Raw genomic sequence first — 20,602 nt, 5'->3', positions numbered from 1 at the left:
GATTGCCTCAGATAGTCTGGCACAACTGAGAGCCATGATGGAGTTCTCATGACGTTTACATTATAACCTCCTCCTTTCTCCAGGATGACTAAAGCTACTCAATGGCTGTTTAGCACACCTGCTGGTTGAGGTGTGTGAGAACAGCACAGATGTCGAGATGAGCAGTATGTGCTCCAGGGCCGTGAGTGGTCAGCACTGTCTAGAGAAGTGGAGTTACAACACAGTGTTGTTCTATTCAAAATCACTTTAATTTGCCAATTGGGGTCATTATTTGTTTAAAAAGATCTGTGGGTGGAGCAAACCCAAGCATACATCAGGACTTTAAGTGATGTTAAAGTTGTAATAATCTAGTTCTCAGTTCTGTCCCTCCTGTTCTCCCACTACTCACTGTGGTCCTAGGACACAACACACCATGTTGTCATGTAAGCACGCTTGTACATGTCTTGGTTCATCGGCTCATCATGTGTGCCGGACACTTGAAGGTGGCTGAGGGTCCCCAAGGACTGACCTGGGAACAGTGACAGACAACAGCCTTAGCAGAGGCAGGACTGAATTGTGAAACAAAACCACCTACAGAAAGAATATTTACTTTAGGAATAAATGAGACCAATACTGTCTTAGGTCTGATATTTGCAGTGTTGGACAGATAAGCAAAACAATCAGACAGCTAAACCATTGCTACACTTCCAAGATGAATGTAATCTGTAAGACTGCACTGTTTGAACGGCTGAAGTGAACTCTGATGCTTAGCATGTACTGCCATCTGTTGGTATGAACGGGTAAATCCCATTGAGACGGCCTCTATTTTCAACAGAAACACAGACACTTCTTACTTCTTCATACTATGTTACTTGAAAACTCAAAGCAACTCTTAGCAGAAGCATACAAGTATGTATAATACCCGTTACATGCCTCTGTCAACACAGTTATTTACTCAGCCTACTAGTTCACGTCCTCGTCTAATGGGAATGCGTGATTTAACATCTGCTTGGATTATTTTATGTGCTATTGAATTTTTTCCCAATATTTCAAGCTCGTATTGGCACGAGCTTTAGATTTCTTTCCACTACCATCGGACCGGATGGAAAAAAGTGAGACTATGGAAAAATGTAGCAAACCCATCAGTTGTGGTATGTGAACTGTCCACCAGGTGGTAACGTTAGGACCGACTGTATTCCTCAACATTTTTTGTCAGCATGGTTACTTTGTTGCTGTTGCTGCGTTGATAATAGCAATTTATTTTTAAACTTGATCAAAGTAGACCAAACCCAGTCACACAGTAGGTAATCCAGACCTCTGGATTATCCATGTTAGAGGAAAAATATTGGAATCATTATCTTTTCATTAGACCCAAAATCCCTGGTGACATTGCTGCTTCTGTAATGTTTTGATGGTCTTCCAATCAAGTACATTCAGAAGCTATAAATCTACACAGCAAAATAATTACATCACCTAAAGGTTTTCTCACTATGGTCTTAAAATGCTGTAACGTTTTTTAAATGACACATATGGCCCCAAAGATATCAAATATCATCATAATTTTAGGGCCCCTGTCAGTCACACGCCCTTAGACTCGTCATAAATCGATTTCTAAGATGTTAATTAAGTCTTACAAAAACAAATAGTGTGAGAATCAGATGTAGGAAGGATTGCAACCAACAAGTCGTATTGAGGGATAATTTACAGTAGGCCTAATATGTTGAAATACGTCTAGGTGAAAATGTAAAATTTTAAGTAAAAACATTTAGACCATTAAACTATTTTAAATACATTAAAATAAAGATTTGAGATTTCTGTTGTGCGTAAAGAAACAAAACTTTCCCGTATTATCTTAAAAAAAAGTCTTGCGCAGGTAAAGGCGGGTTTAAATGAGACTTTTAGTGTGAAATGTCATCGTGCCACCGGGCGTTTCTATGGCCGCGTTACCGTTTCTGCTTTCGCGCTGTTAAATTGATCGTTGGATTGGACTGTTTTCTCGGGACACCCACAACAAGGTTGAATTACCTCACAGTCAAATGTCTCTCGTTGTAAATGTCGGCGACCTAACAAGCGAGTCGCATAAGATTAATTACTTAAATCTTTACGGATAGGTCGGTCACTGTACCTGCACTAAAAAGAGAAGAACAGCCCCCGGATAGCTAGTCAGCTAAGGCGCTGGTCGCTGAGGGAGATTGTTGTTAGCTACATGGCTAACTGCGCTAACTAGCTGGACACAGGGTTGTGTATCTGTCGGAGTGGCTCTCCGTCCACACAGGTAATTCTTACACAATTTATTGGTTTATTTCACGAAATCTTCTGATGTGAGGGGCGTTGATGGGTTTAGTTCCCGAAACATGCAGAAGGACGTTGAAGTAACTTGATTATCTAACTAGTTAGTTGGCTTTTTAAAGCTGGCGAGTCTCGACCTGCCCAGGATGAACAGAAAACAACACCATTTCAAAGGAGCCGAGGTCAGCTGCTGCGTGAAGTACTTTTTATTTGGCTTCAACATTATATTTTGGGTAAGTTGTCAAGCTCATTTTCTCGTGTTTTGAACGAAAGTCGTTTTTTTGTGTGTGTGTTAACAGCTGTGCCCTTTTATTGATCTGAGTCCTTGTTTACGGAGTCTGAAGTGACGGGCTTTGTTTCACCTCTTTTGTTTTTGGCAGGCAGTCAGGACCACGCGCGTGCTGCAGTCATTAACACAACTTAGTGTTCACCACCAGCTCATACGTTGACACAGTCGATACAGTGTTTTACACCCAAATAAATACCTTGACTTGTAATTGACTGTTAGGTCCTCTCGGATATGCATTCAGTAAACAAGGGCGATTCACTTGTGAATGGACTTCAAAAGTGCTGTTAGTACGTCCAGATAAACTCTACCCTTTTCTATTTTGAACCTCGACGGTGCAGTTCAGGAATGAGTTTGATGGTATGACGGGATTAGGTAGCTACCTAGTGTAGGGTGTAGCAGGATCGTTGAGCTGCACACCGCTCCTGGGCACCCGCTCCATGTATTGTTTCCTGTGTACATAACTGTAACTGTATTGTTTCCGTGTGAGGTGTTTGACAGATTGGTGTTTGACAGATTTGATGAGGTGAGCTAAGTCCACAGTCAGCATCTGGCCCATTTAGGGAACTGGTTTGTGGAGTCGTTTGGTTTAAACAACATTTGCTTGGCCACTGTGAAATAGTTTTTTTTCTAGTTATTTTTGAAAATACAAAGATTTTCTCAGGGCATGTCAGTGACACATGTAGTTTCCTCAAACGCTGAAAATATCAGATGTTATTGCTTGCTGTGGCGCCTACCCTGAAAACACTGGTTTCTTATTAGATTACACATGTGCCATCTTGTCATATATTATTGCCTGTTTATGTGAAAACCGTGAGTCAGTGCGGGAGTGGGAAGGCGTCCTCAAACCCTCGCCCTGAGAAGCCTCTTATTGTCGTGGATTCCAGCTAACTTGTGGTTGGTCTCCTGTCCTGGTGATGAATGGTGTCTGTTGTGTGGGCATTGTGAGTATTGCCCACTAGAAGGCGTGGTGTCAATTACCCCTTGCTTCTTTTTTAATGCCGCCCCTCTCACAAATGTTAACCTTGCATAATTTTACCCGAGCCTCTGATCGAGCAGGATGTTGGCTTCTCCCAGAAATGCCAAGGCAGATTATGAGGAGGAAGCACTCACAGAGGCTTGTGCAACCATTATCATGCCGACTGCAAGAAATTCCAACCATGTGATTGCTGCTACTACTACTGCTATGCGACGTCCATATGTTTTCGTAGATGGCAATGTATGATTCAGTGTCAGAAACCTCATGTCGGATTACTTGGCAACTTGAAGTAGGCAACTAAGTGTGATCTTAGGCTAAGGCAAATATAATTTCACAGCCATTCAAAGCTTAATTTTCTGCTATAGAAAAGACAGTCTGTGTTTTGGTGGATATTAAACCAATGTAATTTTGGGTTGGGATATTTAGGTTGGGTACGAGAAGTCAGAAATCAATAGTTCTTTGGTATCTAATAGCTAATGTGCCTCTTGGCTCAGAGTGCAGTTGGACTTTGGGCTGTGTTCGTGTACGCAGGCACGAGCAGGTCCAGAAGCCCCTAATGGTCCCAGACTATTGTGAGCATTTAACAGAAGAGTCAGGCTGCACCTGAGTGGCAGGACAGATCATGCTGAACGGGTCAGACATGCCATGTGCAGGAGAACACGGCTCCCTGCTCAGCTCAGACCAGGCACAGCCCTGTGGAGGAGAACACGGCTCCCTGCTCAGCTCAGACCAGGCACAGCCCTGTGGAGGAGAACACAGCTCCCTGCTCAGCTCAGACCAGGCACAGCCGTGTGGAGGAGAACACGGCTCCCTGCTCAGCTCAGACCAGGCACAGCCGTGTGGAGAACACGGCTCCCTGCTCAGCTCAGACCAGGCATAGCCGTGTGGAGGAGAACACGGCTCCCTGCTCAGCTCAGACCAGGCACAGCCGTGTGGAGGAGAACACGGCTCCCTGCTCAGCTCAGACCAGGCACAGCCGTGTGGAGGAGAACACGGCTCCCTGCTCAGCTCAGACCAGGCACAGCCGTGTGGAGGAGAACACAGCTCCCTGCTCAGCTCAGACCAGGCACAGCCGTGTGGAGGAGAACACAGCTCCCTGCTCAGCTCAGACCAGGCACAGCCGTGTGGAGGAGAACACGGCTCCCTGCTCAGCTCAGACCAGGCACAGCCGTGTGGAGGAGAACACAGCTCCCTGCTCAGCTCAGACCAGACACAGTCAGACTCTCATACCATTTCACTGGGACACATTTCCAGTGCAGAACCAGAACGTGTGCATCAGGATGTTTTCAAACACTAGTTTGACAAATCCTGTTTTAAGAGGGAGAGATAAATAGAGGGAGGAAAACAGATAATGATGGAGAGAGAGGACATAGGACAGACCATAGGACAGAGAGGTAGAAGAGAGTGATGTAGGAGAGTGTACAGGTTGTAGAACAGAGGACAAAGAGTGATGTAGGAGAGTGTACAGGCTATAACAGGTAGAAGAGAGTGATCTAGGAGAATGTACAGGCTTTAACAGGTAGAAGTGAGTGCTGTAGGAGACTGTACAGGCTTTAACAGGTAGAAGAGTGATGTAGGAGTGTACAGACTAACAGGTAGAAGAGTGATGTAGGAGAGTATACAGCACAGGCTTTAATGGGTAGAAGAGTGATGTAGGAGTGTACAGCACAGGCTTTAATGGGTAGAAGTGTGATGTAGGAGTGTACAGACTAACAGGTAGAAGAGTGATGTAGGAGAGTGTACAGCACAGGCTTTAATGGGTAGAAGAGTGATGTAGGAGAGTGTACAGCACAGGCTTTAATGGGTAGAAAAGTGATGTAGGAGTGTACAGACTAACAGGTAGAAGAGTGATGTAGGAGAGTGTACAGGCTATAACGGGTAGAAGAGTGATGTAGGAGAGTGTACAGCACAGGCTTTAATGGGTAGAAGAGTGATGTAGGAGTGTACAGACTAACAGGTAGAAGAGTGATGTGGGAGAGTGTACAGGCTATAACGGGTAGAAGAGTGATGTAGGAGTGTACAGACTAACAGGTAGAAGTGTGATGTAGGAGTGTGTACAGCACAGGCTTTAATGGGTAGAAGTGTGATGTAGGAGTGTACAGACTAACAGGTAGAAGAGTGATGTAGGGGTGTACAGACTAACAGGTAGAAGAGTGATGTAGGAGAGTGTACAGGCTTTAATGGGTAGAAGTGTGATGTAGGAGAGTGTACAGCACAGGCTTTAATGGGTAGAAGAGTGATGTAGGAGTGTACAGACTAACAGGTAGAAGAGTGATGTAGGAGAGTGTACAGCACAGGCTTTAATGGGTAGAAGAGTGATGTAGGAGTGTACAGACTAACAGGTAGAAGAGTGATGTAGGAGAGTGTACAGCACAGGCTTTAATGGGTAGAAGAGTGATGTAGGAGTGTACAGGCTTTAATGGGTAGAAGTGTGATGTAGGAGAGTGTACAGCACAGGCTTTAATGGGTAGAAGAGTGATGTAGGAGAGTGTACAGCACAGGCTTTAATGGGTAGAAGAGTGATGTAGGAGAGTGTACAGCACAGGCTTTAATGGGTAGAAGAGTGATGTAGGAGTGTACAGACTAACAGGTAGAAGTGTGATGTAGGAGTGTGTACAGCACAGGCTTTAATGGGTAGAAGAGTGATGTAGGAGAGTGTACAGCACAGGCTTTAATGGGTAGAAGAGTGATGTAGGAGTGTACAGACTAACAGGTAGAAGAGTGATGTAGGAGTGTACAGACTAACATGTAGAAGAGTGATGTAGGAGAGTGTACAGCACAGGCTTTAATGGGTAGAAGAGTGATGTAGGAGTGTACAGACTAACAGGTAGAAGAGTGATGTAGGGGTGTACAGACTAACAGGTAGAAGAGTGATGTGGGAGAGTGTACAGGCTATAACGGGTAGAAGAGTGATGTAGGAGAGTGTACAGGCTATAACAGGTAGAAGAGTGATGTAGGAGTGCACAGACTAACAGGTAGAAGAGTGATGTAGGAGAGTGTACAGCACAGGCTTTAATGGGTAGAAGAGTGATGTAGAAGAGTGATGTAGGAGAGTGTACAGCACAGGCTTTAATGGGTAGAAGAGTGATGTAGGAGTGTACAGACTAACAGGTAGAAGAGTGATGTAGGGGTGTACAGACTAACAGGTAGAAAAGTGATGTGGGAGAGTGTACAGACTAACAGGTAGAAGTGTGATGTAGGAGAGTATACAGCACAGGCTTTAATGGGTAGAAGAGTGATGTAGGGGTGTACAGACTAACAGGTAGAAGAGTGATGTGGGAGAGTGTACAGACTGTAGAGCAGGCAGGTAGATTGGTGTGAGGGCACTTCCTGGTGATTAGTGCTGTCCCCTGGGGAATCCTCTTGGATTAGTCATGGCTGGAGGGCAATGGGATTATGGGATTTGTGGTTCCTGATAGCTGACCTCTGACTCACCTCACTGCACTCATATTCTGCTCATGCTGCTTCTCAACACACATTCGCACACACTCACAAGCACACACACACACACACACACACACACACACACACACACACACACACACACACACACGTTGTCACGCACATGCACCTATACGTTCACACATGCTCACACGCATACGCAGACACACACTCATGCGCGCACACACATTCTCACACATGCATATGCATTCATACATTCACAAGCACACACACACACACACACACACACACACTGACACCCATTCTCACACAAAGTAGTGCAGGCTGTAAAACAATCCCAGTCTTGTCAGATTGTACCACCCTGTTTCTCTGCCTGTGTCTCTGTGACTTGTGTTGGCCATTGTGCACCATCATGGATTCTCTTTGTGCTGTGAATGGTGTCTTTCTCTACTGCAGAGTATGAAGGGGTCGAGTCTGTGTCAGCGCAGACAAAACCCCTCGTCTAGAAGGACCAGAATGAGTTGTAAGTAGTCTAATTTGTGTGTGTGTGTGTGTGTGTGTGTGTGTGTGTGTGTGTGTGTGTGTGTTTCAGTTGCTAGGTGCAGCATTCCTAGGAATCGGACTCTGGGCATGGGCTGAAAAGGCAAGTAGACCACAACAGCTCAAATAGACAGACAAGCCACGCCCCCACACAAATGTACTGACTAACCACGCTCCTGCAGGCCACGCCCACACAAAGTGACATCACACCCACGCAAACGGACTGACAGGAGACATACACACACACACACACACACACACACAGACTGACAAGCCACACCCACTCATGCAAACGAACTGACAGGCCACACACGCACACACAAACTGACAGGCCACACACACACACTCAAACTGACAGGGCACACACACCTACACAAACGAACTGACAGGCCACACACACACAAATGGACGGACAGGACACACACACACACACACAAACCACTTAAGAGAATGATTCATAACATGCTTCAGATTCTTTCTCAGTACTGATTTGCTTAGTTGGTTAGAGAGCTATGATTGAATGCTTTTCTTACCTCAACATACCTGGTGGTTTGGCGCTGTACTACCCTCACCCAACAACAAGAGGGAACAAGGTCTCTGGAAACTGAACAAAAGGTCAGGAATGTAAATGAACCTGGATAAGCAGTTGATTGATGAGTAACAGTCTTCATTCTTCAAACAGCAAAATATATGTACTGGGCACAATTAACAGCAGCAGCAGCAGTGACTAGCCTGTCAGGCACTACAGCTGTGGGTGAGCAGGTTAGCCTGTCAGGCACTACAGCTGGTTCTCATCCCTATGGGCACTACCATGTTAGAGGTGTCTTTGTTACAAGCACCGGCAGTTAACAGCTAACCTCAACTACTTGCTTTATGCTTCTGTATTTTATATTGTGTGTGTGTGTGTGTGTGTGTGTGTGTGTGTGTAGTTGTTTACAGTCAGTGCTGCTAGCCTGCAGAGACTGAGCATTACAAGCTTTAATACACACCAGCTTTTCCACACAGTGCCTTGTTCTGCACATCAGTGTGCATAGGGTGTGGCTAGGGTTCTAGTCCAGCAACAGAGATGTTAGATCAAATCAAAGTTTATTTGTATAGCGCTTTTCACAACACATGTTGTCACAAAGCGCTTTACAGGATTTACAGGATGTGTCTTCAACTTTCAATCATCTCAGGGTTCTAGTCCAGCAACAGAGATGTGTCTTCAACTTTCAATCATCTCAGGGTTCTAGTCCAGCAACAGAGATGTGTCTTCAACTTTCAATCATCTCAGGGTTCTAGAAGCAGAAAAACTGGAGAAATACAGGACTCTCTGTGAGTTCAAAGGTCAGGCGAGCTGCTACTGGTCCACGGGAGGAACTGACCTAATGAGGGAAAAGCGCTTCATTGACTGACAATAGTCAGATGGGCGTAATTGAGTAATCAGCTGGGCGTCTTTCTCGCTCTGTGTCGGGCACATAGGCAGAACACTTGTGCTTGGCGGATGTGTCAGTTACGATTGAATGCCGTGGTAATGCGACGTGAATAATTAATGAATTGGTTGTGATCTTGCTAATTGTTACTTTATTGCTTCATTAAAGGTTAATGAGGTGGGCGGTGGTGTATGAAGTTGATGGAGGCTGAACAGTAGTAGTTCTATGTCATTTTAGATCAGGCTAATGGAAATGTAGCTGCATTCTGCTTCAAGGCCTTACAGTCTGAAAGAGACAGTGAATTACCACCAAACTAGCTCAGAAAGGCATTTGTACATTCAGATATTTATTACTGATATTATAAATCTTGGATATCTTTGTTAAAGTGATGTGGGGAAAATCCCACATGGTGATGTCCCATGTTTGTGAAGCTATGATGAAAGCACTTTAGGATGTTCTGGTTTGTAAACACATGTCTAAGCATAGAACTGTTCAGGAAACTCAGTTTAAATCTGTCTTCAGTAGAGGCCCTGTCCAATAAGGTGGTGCAAGGTTGACGTAAACCTGACCTGTGGGTGTTTGGCCTCCTGGAGTGAATCGACTGTGTTTCCCTGGCTGAGGGCAGATGGAGGACTTTATCAGGAGGGAGAATGAGCAAGGAGTGTCTTCCTGCTTCCTGTGTGTGTGTGTGTGTGTGTGTGTGTGTGTGTGTGTGTGTGTGTGTGTGTGTGTGTGTGTGTGTGTGTGTGTGTGTGTGTGTGTGTGTGTGTGTGTGTGTGTGTGTGTGTGTGTGTGTCTTCCTGCTTCCCCTTTACTGGATCTGTAACTCTCTGTTCTCACTGTACTGCTGACACACCCTGTTCTGGTGCTGGAACATCAGGCTGTGGAAGGTCTGGTCTTTCTGCATGTGTGTTTGTTTTTGTTTATTGTTCTTGTGCTCTGTGCGGTACGCCGAGCCCTTGCAACTCTTTTGCACAGCAGCGTTACAGCGTCACACTCCGGGACCCCGGGGTGGTCTGATGCAGGTCCGATGGTGTTCTCCACCCTCTGTGAACATGGGTGCAGCTCTACTCCTACATTTGCCTCCGCACGGCTCCGCCCACTTTGCACCTTATGCTGTGTGTAGCAATGCTTGTTTGTGTTGTGTTTGGTTGTTGTTGTTGTGAGTTTCACTCACAGCATGCTGTGTAATGTGTGCGCTTCCCAGGGAGTTCTGTCCAACATCTCGTCCATCACGGACCTGGGAGGCTTTGACCCTGTCTGGCTCTTCATCGTGGTCGGAGGGGTGATGTTCATCCTGGGTTTTGCTGGCTGCATTGGGGCCCTTCGAGAAAACACCCTCCTGCTAAAATTTGTGAGTTTCCCTTCCTGTGTGTGTGTGTGTGTGTGTGTGTGTGTGTGTGTGTGTGTGTGTGTTTGTGCGCATATTTCCTACAGCTGTTGGCTCATTTCTCCCCACCTCTGCCAGTTCAAGGCTCATTCAGTTCCACATGTGGAAATGATGATGGTGATGATGGAACTTATCAGTTGTTTGATTGGAACAAGCCCAGAGAACAGGCAGAGCGTCATAGGACAGAGTGACATATCATGGAAACACAGCCTCATCCATACTGAACACCTAACATCATTCCATTAGTGTATTAGCAAACATTTCAAATACATTATTACTCACACTAGGTAATATTAGCTTCAGAAGTAGGTAAACTAATCACTTTATTTAAAACTAATGACTTTATTTTATATTAAATATAATTTTAACTAATCACTTTAAATCTACCAGTGTCCTGCTCATTCGTTTATTTTTCAGTGTTTTTTGTGTTTTGTTTTTTTTGCTCGTAGCCTTTATATGAATAAAGGTGCTGTAACCAATATTTATGAAACAACATTTATTGTTGCTAAATTGACGTTTTTGTTTTTCCCCAGTTTTCAGTCTTCTTGGGACTCATCTTTTTCCTGGAGTTGACGGCTGGAATCCTCGCCTTTGTGTTTAAGGACTGGATCAAAGACCAGCTGAACTTCTTCATCAATAACAACGTCAAAGCGTACAGGGATGACATCGACCTACAGAACCTCATCGACTTCGCCCAGGAATATGTGAGTCAGTGTTCACACTCCTTTCAACACAGGGCGTATGGTTCGTTGTTTAGTTCGCCTGCGTCTCACAGCTTCATGAAGGTTGGTCTTGAAGGTCTGATATGACCTCATGGCCCAGAATTCCCTTATTTGACCACTTGGCGTCTCCGGTGGAGCGTGTCAGAGTCTCGGACTGGTACGTGTCAGAGTCTCGGACTGGTACGTGTCATGGCCTCGGACTGGTACGTGTCATGGCCTCGGACTGGTACGTGTCATGGCCTCGGACTGGTACGTGTCATGGCCTCGGACTGGTACGTGTCATGGCCTCGGACTGGTACGTGTCATGGCCTCGGACTGGTACGTGTCATGGCCTCGGACTGGTACGTGTCATGGCCTCGGACTGGTACGTTACCCGGGGATCCTACTTCTCTCCGCACATGGGTGGACGTGATGCCAGGTTTCATCTTGTGTAATTCTACGCTGGGCAGATTCAAGCAAAGCAGTATCTGTGTAATCTGATTTATTCATTTGTGCCCTTATTTTGTTGATTGTGGCACCACGTAAATCACAGGTGTTGTCATTGATCCTTCTATTGAATGCATATTTAAAGTGCTCGTGGCCCTGTGCCGGCAGGGCCTTCACGCGTCTGGGCTTCACTACAGCCTTACGCCTCCATCCAGAAGGCGCTCCTCCATTCGTCGGGGGATCGTGACCATAATGGGCCATAATGATGGTGCTGGTAGTGGTGTTTGCTTTGAAAGGGCGTTTTACTGCTAACTGTGACTCAGTACTGATAATAGAGGTGCTGTGTCTTTGTTCTCTGCGTTAGTGGCACAGTATCTGTGTAATGAGTGTGCTATACCTGTGTTCTCAGTAATGAGAATGTTTTAGCTGTGTTCTCTGTGACAGCTGTGCAATGTCTGTTTTGTGTAGTGTTGTATTTGTTTTCTCGGTAACAGCTCTACTGTGTTGTGTGTAGCTGGGTTTTATGCAAATTGTTACTGTGTCTGAGTTCTCTGTTATAGAAGTATTATCGTTTCTATGTCACAGTATTGTCTGTGTTCTCTCTGATCGCGATGTTATCAGTCTGTGCTGTGATATAGCACAACTGTGTTCTTGGTAACAGTTGTGCTATATCATTCTGTGTAGTATTATTGCCTGTAGTCTGTTCAGTAGCAGTCCAGTGTCTCTATAAAAGATGATAATAGTTGACCGTTGTCTCTAGGCTACAAAAGATGTCTCTATAAAAGATGATAATAAGAGTGTTGACCGTTGATACCTGTGCTGTTTGTGTTGACTGTAATAGCTGTGCCGTTTCTGTGTTGACTGTAGTAGCTGTGCCGTTTCTGTGTTGACTATAATAGCTGTGCCGTTTCTGTGTTGACTATAATAGCTGTGCCGTTTCTGTGTTGACTGTAGTAGCTGTGCCGTTTCTGTATTCTCTGTATCAGTGGTCGTGCTGTGGTGCCCATGGGCCGAACGACTGGAACCTGAACATCTACTTCAACTGCACAGAGCTGAACCCAAGCCGTGAACGCTGTGGCGTGCCCTTCTCCTGCTGCATCAAAGACCCCGCGGTAAGCTGCCTTGCCCCTCCCCCTGCCATGCCATGCCATGCTGCTGCTAAACTACAACAGGGTGGAGGTGTTTCGTGATGTGTGTAGGAGGCTGTTCTTATCACTGCCCGTGTCTCCACCCTCTTATCACGCTGTCCTGTCTGTGCTCCCTCCACAGCGCCCTCTACTGTACAGGCTGATATCCTTCATCTACCTCAGTGCTGTATGATTTGCCCATACTGGCTTTATCATACATTCTCATCAGGCTTGCTTGTTTTTTTTGGAACACACACACACACACACACAGCTCCATGCAATAAAGCATTTTTAGCATTTTATATATATTTGAAAGCTTTTTTCAGATGTGTGTGTCAACATGAGGCAGCTGCTTTTCACACTTCAGTCTTAATGCTGCTGGTGTTCAGGCTCTCGGGAAATCTCATCTTCACAGCTTATTCTGTTTTGTAGAATAAGTTCTGGTTTTTTGAAGAACTCAGCCAAATGAAAGCTTTGAATCTTGAATCTTCTTAGTAATGTAATCTTGTGATCTGAAGGACTGCTAGACATTGCTGAAATAGATTGTGTGTTTTGTCTTACCAGGAAGATGTTCTGAACACCCAGTGTGGCTATGACGTGCGGCTGGAAGCGGTAAGTACCCTCTGAACCTCGCCCTCCCCCACGCCCTCTCCCGGCTGCTCCCATACTTGTGGACTGGCATGATGGCTACACCACCAGGGCGGCTTGGCTCGTTCTTGATCACGGATTTCACACGTTCGTTTTCGGCATCGTAGCAGAGAGGCGTTTTGAAACGCGTCTTTGCTAGGGGGAGAAAGTCATGTTCTCCAGTGCCGTGTGAAGGATCCGTCTGACCTCTCTCAAAGGGTTAAGTGCAGTAATGGAGTGTTTCAGCTGCTCCAGCACAGTCCTCTAATGACAGTTTGAGCTTTTAACAGTGATAATTAGCTTCCCGATTTAGCCGGGAGAAAGCACAGTGCTCTGTAATTGGCAAGTTGGTGGGTTATGCCAAGCTCCGCCCCCTTTCCCCCCTCTGTGTGGGCGTGGTAACACATGATTCCATAGAAACAACCAGAGCACCAGCCCAGCTCTGTTACCATGGACACATGGTGTGCGATTTGAGAGAAACACTACCCTGAATATGAGCTGAAATCAGTATGACCTGGAAAGGCAGCCAACGTTTTCATGAATAGTGTCATGCAAACTTTGGAATTTGGAAGTAATAGAAATAGAATGTAATATAATGTAATATAACTTGATACAAACGATGGCACTGTATGGGAACTGAATTTTATGATGTACACTTGAAGTTCATGTTCCTTTGTTTTGTCGGGCTATAAACCTGAAAGGGATTGTTTTGTTCGGGTTTGGCGGAGATGGCAAAGGGAGCGCTGTGCTGATGTGTGGTTGAAGTTTTCCAGAAGTGTTTGCTCTCCAGAGCTCCGCCCCATCGCCAGAGGCTGAAACCTGGGAAGTGTGTGGAGAGGAAGGCAGAGACCAGCAAGAAAGGAACCTGAACCGCGTTTCGCCTTAGGGGGGACGTGTACTGTCACACAGTCACTTCCCTCTCTTTTCATTGGCCGTCCTTTGTATCCTGCTGACTTCCTATTGGCTCAGGGGATGACTTTGCAGGTCTTTTGTGCCATCTGCCAACAAGGAGACAAAGGGTTGACCTGGGCTGTGCCTCTTCTGGGGGTGCCGCACGTGGCCCGTGTGCAGGGCGTCTCTCTCTGGTCTTTCTCAGTTCCTCTTTCACCTCCAGTTCATCGTGTTTCATCTGATTCAAGGGTTTGGCCTGTGCAGGTGTTTAGGGATACAAGTCAACAGTTGATTAGTTTCACTGATATGCCTTTGAGTTGAATGGCATGTTAACCTGGCACAGTTTAACAAATCTGGAATGTCTGCAGTATCTGTGTCCTGAGCTCCAATGACCATCGTTAATCCAGGTTAATCCCACAGCTGTTCTAGATCTCAGAATGATGATCAGGTTTGTTCAAGTTTGAGCGTGTCTGAACTGCTCATCTCATCAGTGGTGCGGCTGTGAGCCCCGGCTGCTGCTGCCTTCCCCGTGTTAGTGCTGGGTAGCTGTGTGCTGCTGCTGCCTTCCCCGTGTTAGTGCTGGGTAGCTGTGTGCTGCTGCGGCCTTCCCCGTGTCCAGTGGTGCGGCTGTGAGCCCCGGCTGCTGCTGCCTTCCCCGTGTCCAGTGGTGCGGCTGTGAGCCCCGGCTGCTGCTGCCTTCCCCGTGTCCAGTGGTGCGGCTGTGAGCCCCGGCTGCTGCTGCCTTCCCCGTGTCCAGTGGTGCGGCTGTGAGCCCCGGCTGCTGCTGCCTTCCCCGTGTCCAGTGGTGCGGCTGTGAGCCCCGGCTGCTGCTGCTTTCCCCGTGTCCAGTGGTGCGGCTGTGAGCCCCAGCTGCTGCTGCCTTCCCCGTGTCCAGTGGAGAAACACGCAGACGGCAACGTGTACATCATCTCACCTCACTGTCCAGCAGGAACCACCTGGACGCACGTGCGCTGTTCCTCTGTGGATCTGACGTTTGAGTCATAGTCCAGCGCGTGTGGTCCTGACACAGTCCAGCTGGACACCTGTGTGTTGTGGGGACCTCTCCTTGTGCTGGGTAGCTGCGTGCTCCATCCTCGCTCTGAGAACTGGTCTTTTCACATCCATCCTCCCTGGCCAGGTGGGGGGGCCAGGTGGGGGGGCCAGGTGGGGGGGCCAGGTGGGGGGGCCAAGGTGTGGGAGCCAAGGTGTGGGAGCCAAGGTGTGGGGGCCAAGGTGTGGGGGCCAGGTGTGGGGGCCAGGTGTGGGGGCCAGGTGGGGATCTTCTGCTGTGTTGGCTCCACTGCTCTGCTCTGAGAGCAGGCAGCCGTGCCAGGAGACGCATGCTCTACGCTCCCTGCCTGTCTCTGTCTGTCTCTACGTCTCATTCGATCATGTTGTCTGCTGTTTTAGGAACTGAGTCAACAGAAGTACATTAACACCAAGGGCTGCGTGGGGCAGTTTGAGAAGTGGCTGCAGGACAATCTGATTGTGGTAGCTGGTGTCTTCGTTGGTGTTGCACTGTTACAGGTAAAACTGCTGCTACACACCAACACCCTTCTGTTCCTGTCAAACTAGTCCTACATCAATGGTCAGTTCTCATTAAACATCGTCATGGTTTAATGCTGCACAGTGATCCACTGTCAAGCCATTGTTAATGCTGCACACACTGTGATCCACTAGTGTGTTATTGTTTAATGCTGCACACAGTGATCCACTAGTGTGTTATTGTTTAATGCTGCACACAGTGATCCACTAGTGTGTTATTGTTTAATGCTGCACACAGTGATCCACTAGTGTGTTATTGTTTAATGCTGCACACAGTGGTCCTCTACTGTGATCGACTACTGTGTCATTGTTAACGCACAACACACAGTGACCACTGTTGTGTCATTGTTGAATGCCGCAGTGATTCACTAGCATGTCGTTGTTAATGCAGCACACACAGTGATGCCATGTCTTTGTAGATGATACGTTTATGTGAGACTGCCATCTGCTGGCCAGATAAATGTTTATACACTAAAACAAAAAGTTATATGAGGAGCCATAGATCAAATTGTTGCTGTTAGAGTGCAGACTGAGAATTTCACTGGTTCTGAACTTCAGTGTGTTCTTGAGTTCTTCATTGTGTGACGTTTTGCTGTGTGTGTATGTAGATTTTCGGCATTTGTCTGGCCCAGAATCTCGTGAGTGACATCAAAGCGGTCAAAGCCAACTGGTAACCCCCGGCTGGCAGGGACTGATGAAACTGACCTCTGTGGGTGACCTTCATGACCTCTGTGGGTGACCTTCATGACCTATGAGTGCTGTTTACCTGCTCAGGAAGCAGAGAGCTGTCTCTGAGCTCTCCCTGCCGAGGTTTCTGTAAGCTGCAAAAATCAAAAACCAAACCTCACCATCACCCTCTTTCTCGTATGCTTGTTTTTCTCATTTTCCCAATAAGAGCTCTTACTGAGACTTGAGATATGGCAGTGCAGGAGGGCGGAGCCTCTCCCTCTGCCCGCCCACATCGGCCTCCCTGTGCACTCACCGCTGGGTCCTGACTGGATGCTCCCAGCAAACGTGGCCACTCATTGGCCATTCCGTAGGTCTGTGGGCATGTGCACCTGCAAGTGACACTAAACGAAATGCAGCTATTCAAAGCCTTACTGGACAGCACGCCATGGGGAGGGACACCCAGCATTTCCCTGTCATCTTGGCTGTCAGTCAAGTTGATTGACAGGTGGACCATTGTGTCCGATTGGACCTTTGTCGCACAAGCCTGTCCTGCCAGAATTGTAGGAAAGTGCAGTGAGAACTGCAACCACTGCAGTCGTTGGAAGATGGAAATGAATATTTGTCTGTTTGTGCAACTGTATCTTTGTGCTAGTTTTGTTGTTTTTGTTTTACTTTATCCTTGTTTGCATTCTGATCATCTCCAACAAGGAGAGATTCTTGTTAATTCAAGTTATCTGTCTTGCTTCAAATCATTTTGGATGTAATTGTTTTGTTTGCCTTGGAAATAATAGTGACATTCTATAAGTCAAATGCACACAAAACATGATCCTGTTACACTATGAACGATGCTGCTTTGAACTCCTAGGAGATGATCGACTGCAAAACTAACCAATAGAATCTTGCATTGAAACCGAGGGGCAAGTCCATTGATCAGCAAGACACACCCACTGCTGCAGCCTTCATCTTCTCATCAGTCATTCAGCTGCCTTCACTGCTTCCACACACACACTGCGCCATTCTTTCGTGCGTGGACAAGGCGGCGGATCCTCCCCACTCAGTTTGTTCGTCCCCTGAGCAGTGCTGCTGCAGGACGACCTCCATGGCCCCCCGCTGCACTAGAGGGGCTTCCCAGTCTCGTGTGCAGGGGCTCGGGGTGCATGTGTGTGCGCTTTTGTGCGTTCTTCAGAGCTGCCGTACAGGACCGGGTGTGTACGTATTCTCAGGTGTTTTCCGCAGGGTGTCTCTGCGTAGCCACTGAGCTGACCAGTAGCACAGCTGTCGGTGTGTAGACCGACCGCTCTGGGTTCAACACTGATGCAGTTTTAACACACCTGGCTTTCTAGTCTCAGACAGTGAGCTGAATCTCATACATTATACACATTATACGCATACACACATCATCCCAGTGGGTATATGCTAAATGCTTCTGAGTGGTATTGTAGCTTAAATATTGGTTCTGTGTCTTAACCATAGATCCAGAGGTTATTATGCAGACAAAGGGATTACCTACTATTCAGATGATGGTATTCTAGTTTTCTTACGCAGCTGTTGACTGCTTTCACATGGTTTTTTTTTTTTACATGTTGTTCACATGTTTTCTGTACATTTCTTGTTCATGATGCAGTGGCCTAGCTCTGTTTTGTTTTTCCTGTCATTCCAACTGCTTCGTTCCTCGGTGGAAGCCTACGTGTGATGAATGTATGGCCCATATCTCGTGGGTCAGCCCGGGTCACGTCGTCTGTGTGACGTGCGCTCCAAAGCGGTCACAGCCCATCGCAAACAAAGACCAACTTAATGTGAATAACATTTTTTCTTGTACTAATAAGAGATCAGTTGTTTGGGTGAAGTTGTGTTTGTGTGATTTTTGGTGTTCTGTGTGGTTCCATGAGATACAGGATCTGTGTGGTCAGTATAGCACTTGCGTGATTTGAATGTCTGGATTTTCATAGCACACCTACACCAGCAGAGTCTCCGATCTAGCGAGACTGTGACTGAGATCAACCATGCAGTTCTGTTTGGGCGGCTCTGTGCATTTTGGGGAGATTTTACAGAAGTACATGTATGCTGGAGTGTTCTGAAAGTTCTTCCATTTTATTCAATCCACTCCTGACTATTGGCCTGACATCACTGTCTCCATTTTGAGTGAGTTAAATAAGACAAGAGAAAGTGTTTTAAGCAGCAGTGTTTATTTATTGTTTATTCCCTCACCCCAAACTATAGGCACTAATGATACTAATGCAAAATTAAACCTCATTTAAAGCCACTAACTTCATGCTAATCACATAATGCGTGTTTGTTTAACTAACTCTCACTCTCCGTTAGACGTGTGGGCCGTTAGGGTGGATCTGCTTGGCCTGTGTTGGGTTGCAGAGGTCTCGGCGCTCTGGAGGTTACCACGTCCCTCGGTGTGCATCCTACACCCACGTTTACAAACATCCACCGTGCTCTCCATCATGTGTCCCTGGGGAGGTGGCGTCCCAGTGGGTCCCTGCGTGGCACACCCTTGTTCCTGGAGTTTGCCACTGGAGTTTTGGAGTTTTGTTTTTGGTTACCACTTTATAAAGACTCACCAACAAGGATGCCATTTTGAAAGAATGTCAGATTAGTTTGACGAGTTTTAGCAGCAGCTAGATGCCACAGGTTTTAGAAGCGGTTTGAGTTTGTCTTTGAGCAGATCTATATCGTGCTGAAGGAATACTTTTAACAACCAGACTTTGCTGATGAGGTGGTCACATGACTTTTCAAACTGAGGAAGCAACTTTTGTACCTTTTTTCTTTTTGTTTTCTTTTTTAAACAATGTTTGATTCTATAACAACCTTTAAATATTAGCATGACACAAAACAACCATAACCAGGGTAGCATACTGCTTGCTTTATGGTTCCTTAGGTAAACAGCTTAGATTTTTACGTGACGTAAATTCAGGCTGAAGCCATGGTGATGTGGAGTTCAGCTGAGTTGTTTTAGATTCATCTGCAGTGCCTGTTTTACTGTGTAGCCAGTGAAGCCACCTGTAGCCTATAGAAACACCCTTACAGTACAGCGTTTGGTCTCCCTGTCTGTGATTGTAGTCATCAGTTGTTGTTATGCCTTTTCCAAATTAGGGAGTCAGTATCTCTTCTCTCTCTCTCTCTATCAAAATTTATATGTGCTAAGATCTATGATTAAGACACCAGAGTGAAATGATACTATGGAAACCTCTAGTTCAAGATGAGGTCTTTATTTTACAGGAACCGTTTTGACATTCTTAAAATGACTTGATTGTGAGACACGGTTGTCTTGTCTGTTACACTGTATATTCTGTTATGTAATATGCTTCTTTTTCCTATTAAATAAAAGATTTATTATATGATCCTGCTGTGTTTTCCTTTTTTGAAAATTTTTATTTTATTGTTATTCACAATACAGTGTACTCTTGTGTGTGTCGCCACAATGAGCTCACACTTGGATATTTGGAGCTAGGAGTCTGATGATTGAGAGAATAAATTCATACCTTAATATACAGCATAAAGGGAAAGGTGTTAGAAGTGCAGTGTGTGTTTATTCTCCATACATCCCAACAAACCTGTGACCTACTGAGAATATCCTCATGCCCCCAGGATACATCTCATTTGTGAGCCCTCCAGTGGTGGAATATGTTACTGCATCTTGGGGGCATCACGTGTGATCAGAGACAGTGGTCTTTTGTCTGTTGCAGAATGAACAGGGGTCATTCATTCTCCCAGACTGCAACTTACAACTGTGTTAGAATCTGCAGACTGCTTGCCACTCTACTAAATATGTGTGACTTGCAGACAAATATCTATATATGAAATGGCAGAATAGCAACAAAGTTGACCTTTAAAGATCTGACTAGATCAGACTGTTTGCTTAGCTCTGTTTTTTCCATGTTGCCCTGTATATACCTGAAATTGCTCAAACTCTCCACTTGGTGGCAACATATAACAAACAATTAACACAAGCTAAAACGTTCTTACTGTTTTAGTCGCCTGTACAGTTTGCACTGTTTAAAGCTGCTTTGCTCTGCAGTGCCCTGTGTGCTGGGTTTCTGCATCTCTGTGCTGCTGTATACTGTGTTGTTGCTTCTGTGTCTGCACTGTTGGCTCTGTGTCTCTGCTGCTGTGTACTGTGGTGTTGGGTCTGTGTCTCTGTGCTGCTGTGTGCTGTATTGTTGGGTCTGCATCTCTGTGCTGTTGTGTATTGTGTTTTTGATTCTGTGTCTGTGCTGCTGTGTACTGTGTTGTTGGGTCTGTGTCTGTGCTGCTGTGTACTGTGTTGTTGCGTCGGTGTCTCTGTGCTCCTGTGTACTGTGTTGTTGGG

The 20,602-nt window shown here is 46.1% G+C and overlaps 1 protein-coding gene across 3 annotated transcripts; it reads left to right on the top strand.

Annotated features, from left to right (window-relative positions):
* The first annotated feature begins 1,916 nt into the window (after nt 1–1,916).
* On the top strand, nt 1,917–19,634 carry tspan17 (tetraspanin 17). 3 transcript variants are annotated; one of them, XM_077006145.1, is made up of 9 exons: nt 1,917–2,254; nt 2,391–2,501; nt 7,528–7,578; nt 10,095–10,241; nt 10,811–10,981; nt 12,412–12,537; nt 13,117–13,164; nt 15,481–15,597; nt 16,224–19,634. In XM_077006145.1, exons 2-9 carry the CDS (start codon nt 2,415–2,417, stop codon nt 16,287–16,289), a joined length of 813 nt encoding a protein of 270 aa, XP_076862260.1. In that variant the 5' UTR covers nt 1,917–2,254; nt 2,391–2,414; the 3' UTR covers nt 16,290–19,634. The 3 variants fall into 3 exon arrangements, 2 of the variants coding, with proteins under 2 accessions (XP_076862260.1, XP_076862259.1); XR_013130938.1 differs by lacking the exons at nt 1,917–2,254; nt 2,391–2,501; nt 7,528–7,578 and adding an exon at nt 7,605–10,005 and having other exon boundaries at nt 16,224–16,346; nt 16,511–19,634; XM_077006144.1 differs by lacking the exons at nt 1,917–2,254; nt 2,391–2,501; nt 7,528–7,578 and adding an exon at nt 7,605–10,005.
* Nucleotides 19,635–20,602: the final 968 nt, after the last annotated feature.

Source organism: Brachyhypopomus gauderio, chromosome 5 (assembly GCF_052324685.1).
Source record: "Brachyhypopomus gauderio isolate BG-103 chromosome 5, BGAUD_0.2, whole genome shotgun sequence".
In the NCBI taxonomy this organism is placed as follows: domain Eukaryota; kingdom Metazoa; phylum Chordata; class Actinopteri; order Gymnotiformes; family Hypopomidae; genus Brachyhypopomus; species Brachyhypopomus gauderio.
The sequence above is the reverse complement of the archived record's forward strand: the minus strand, read 5'-3'. Positions and strand labels throughout refer to the sequence as shown.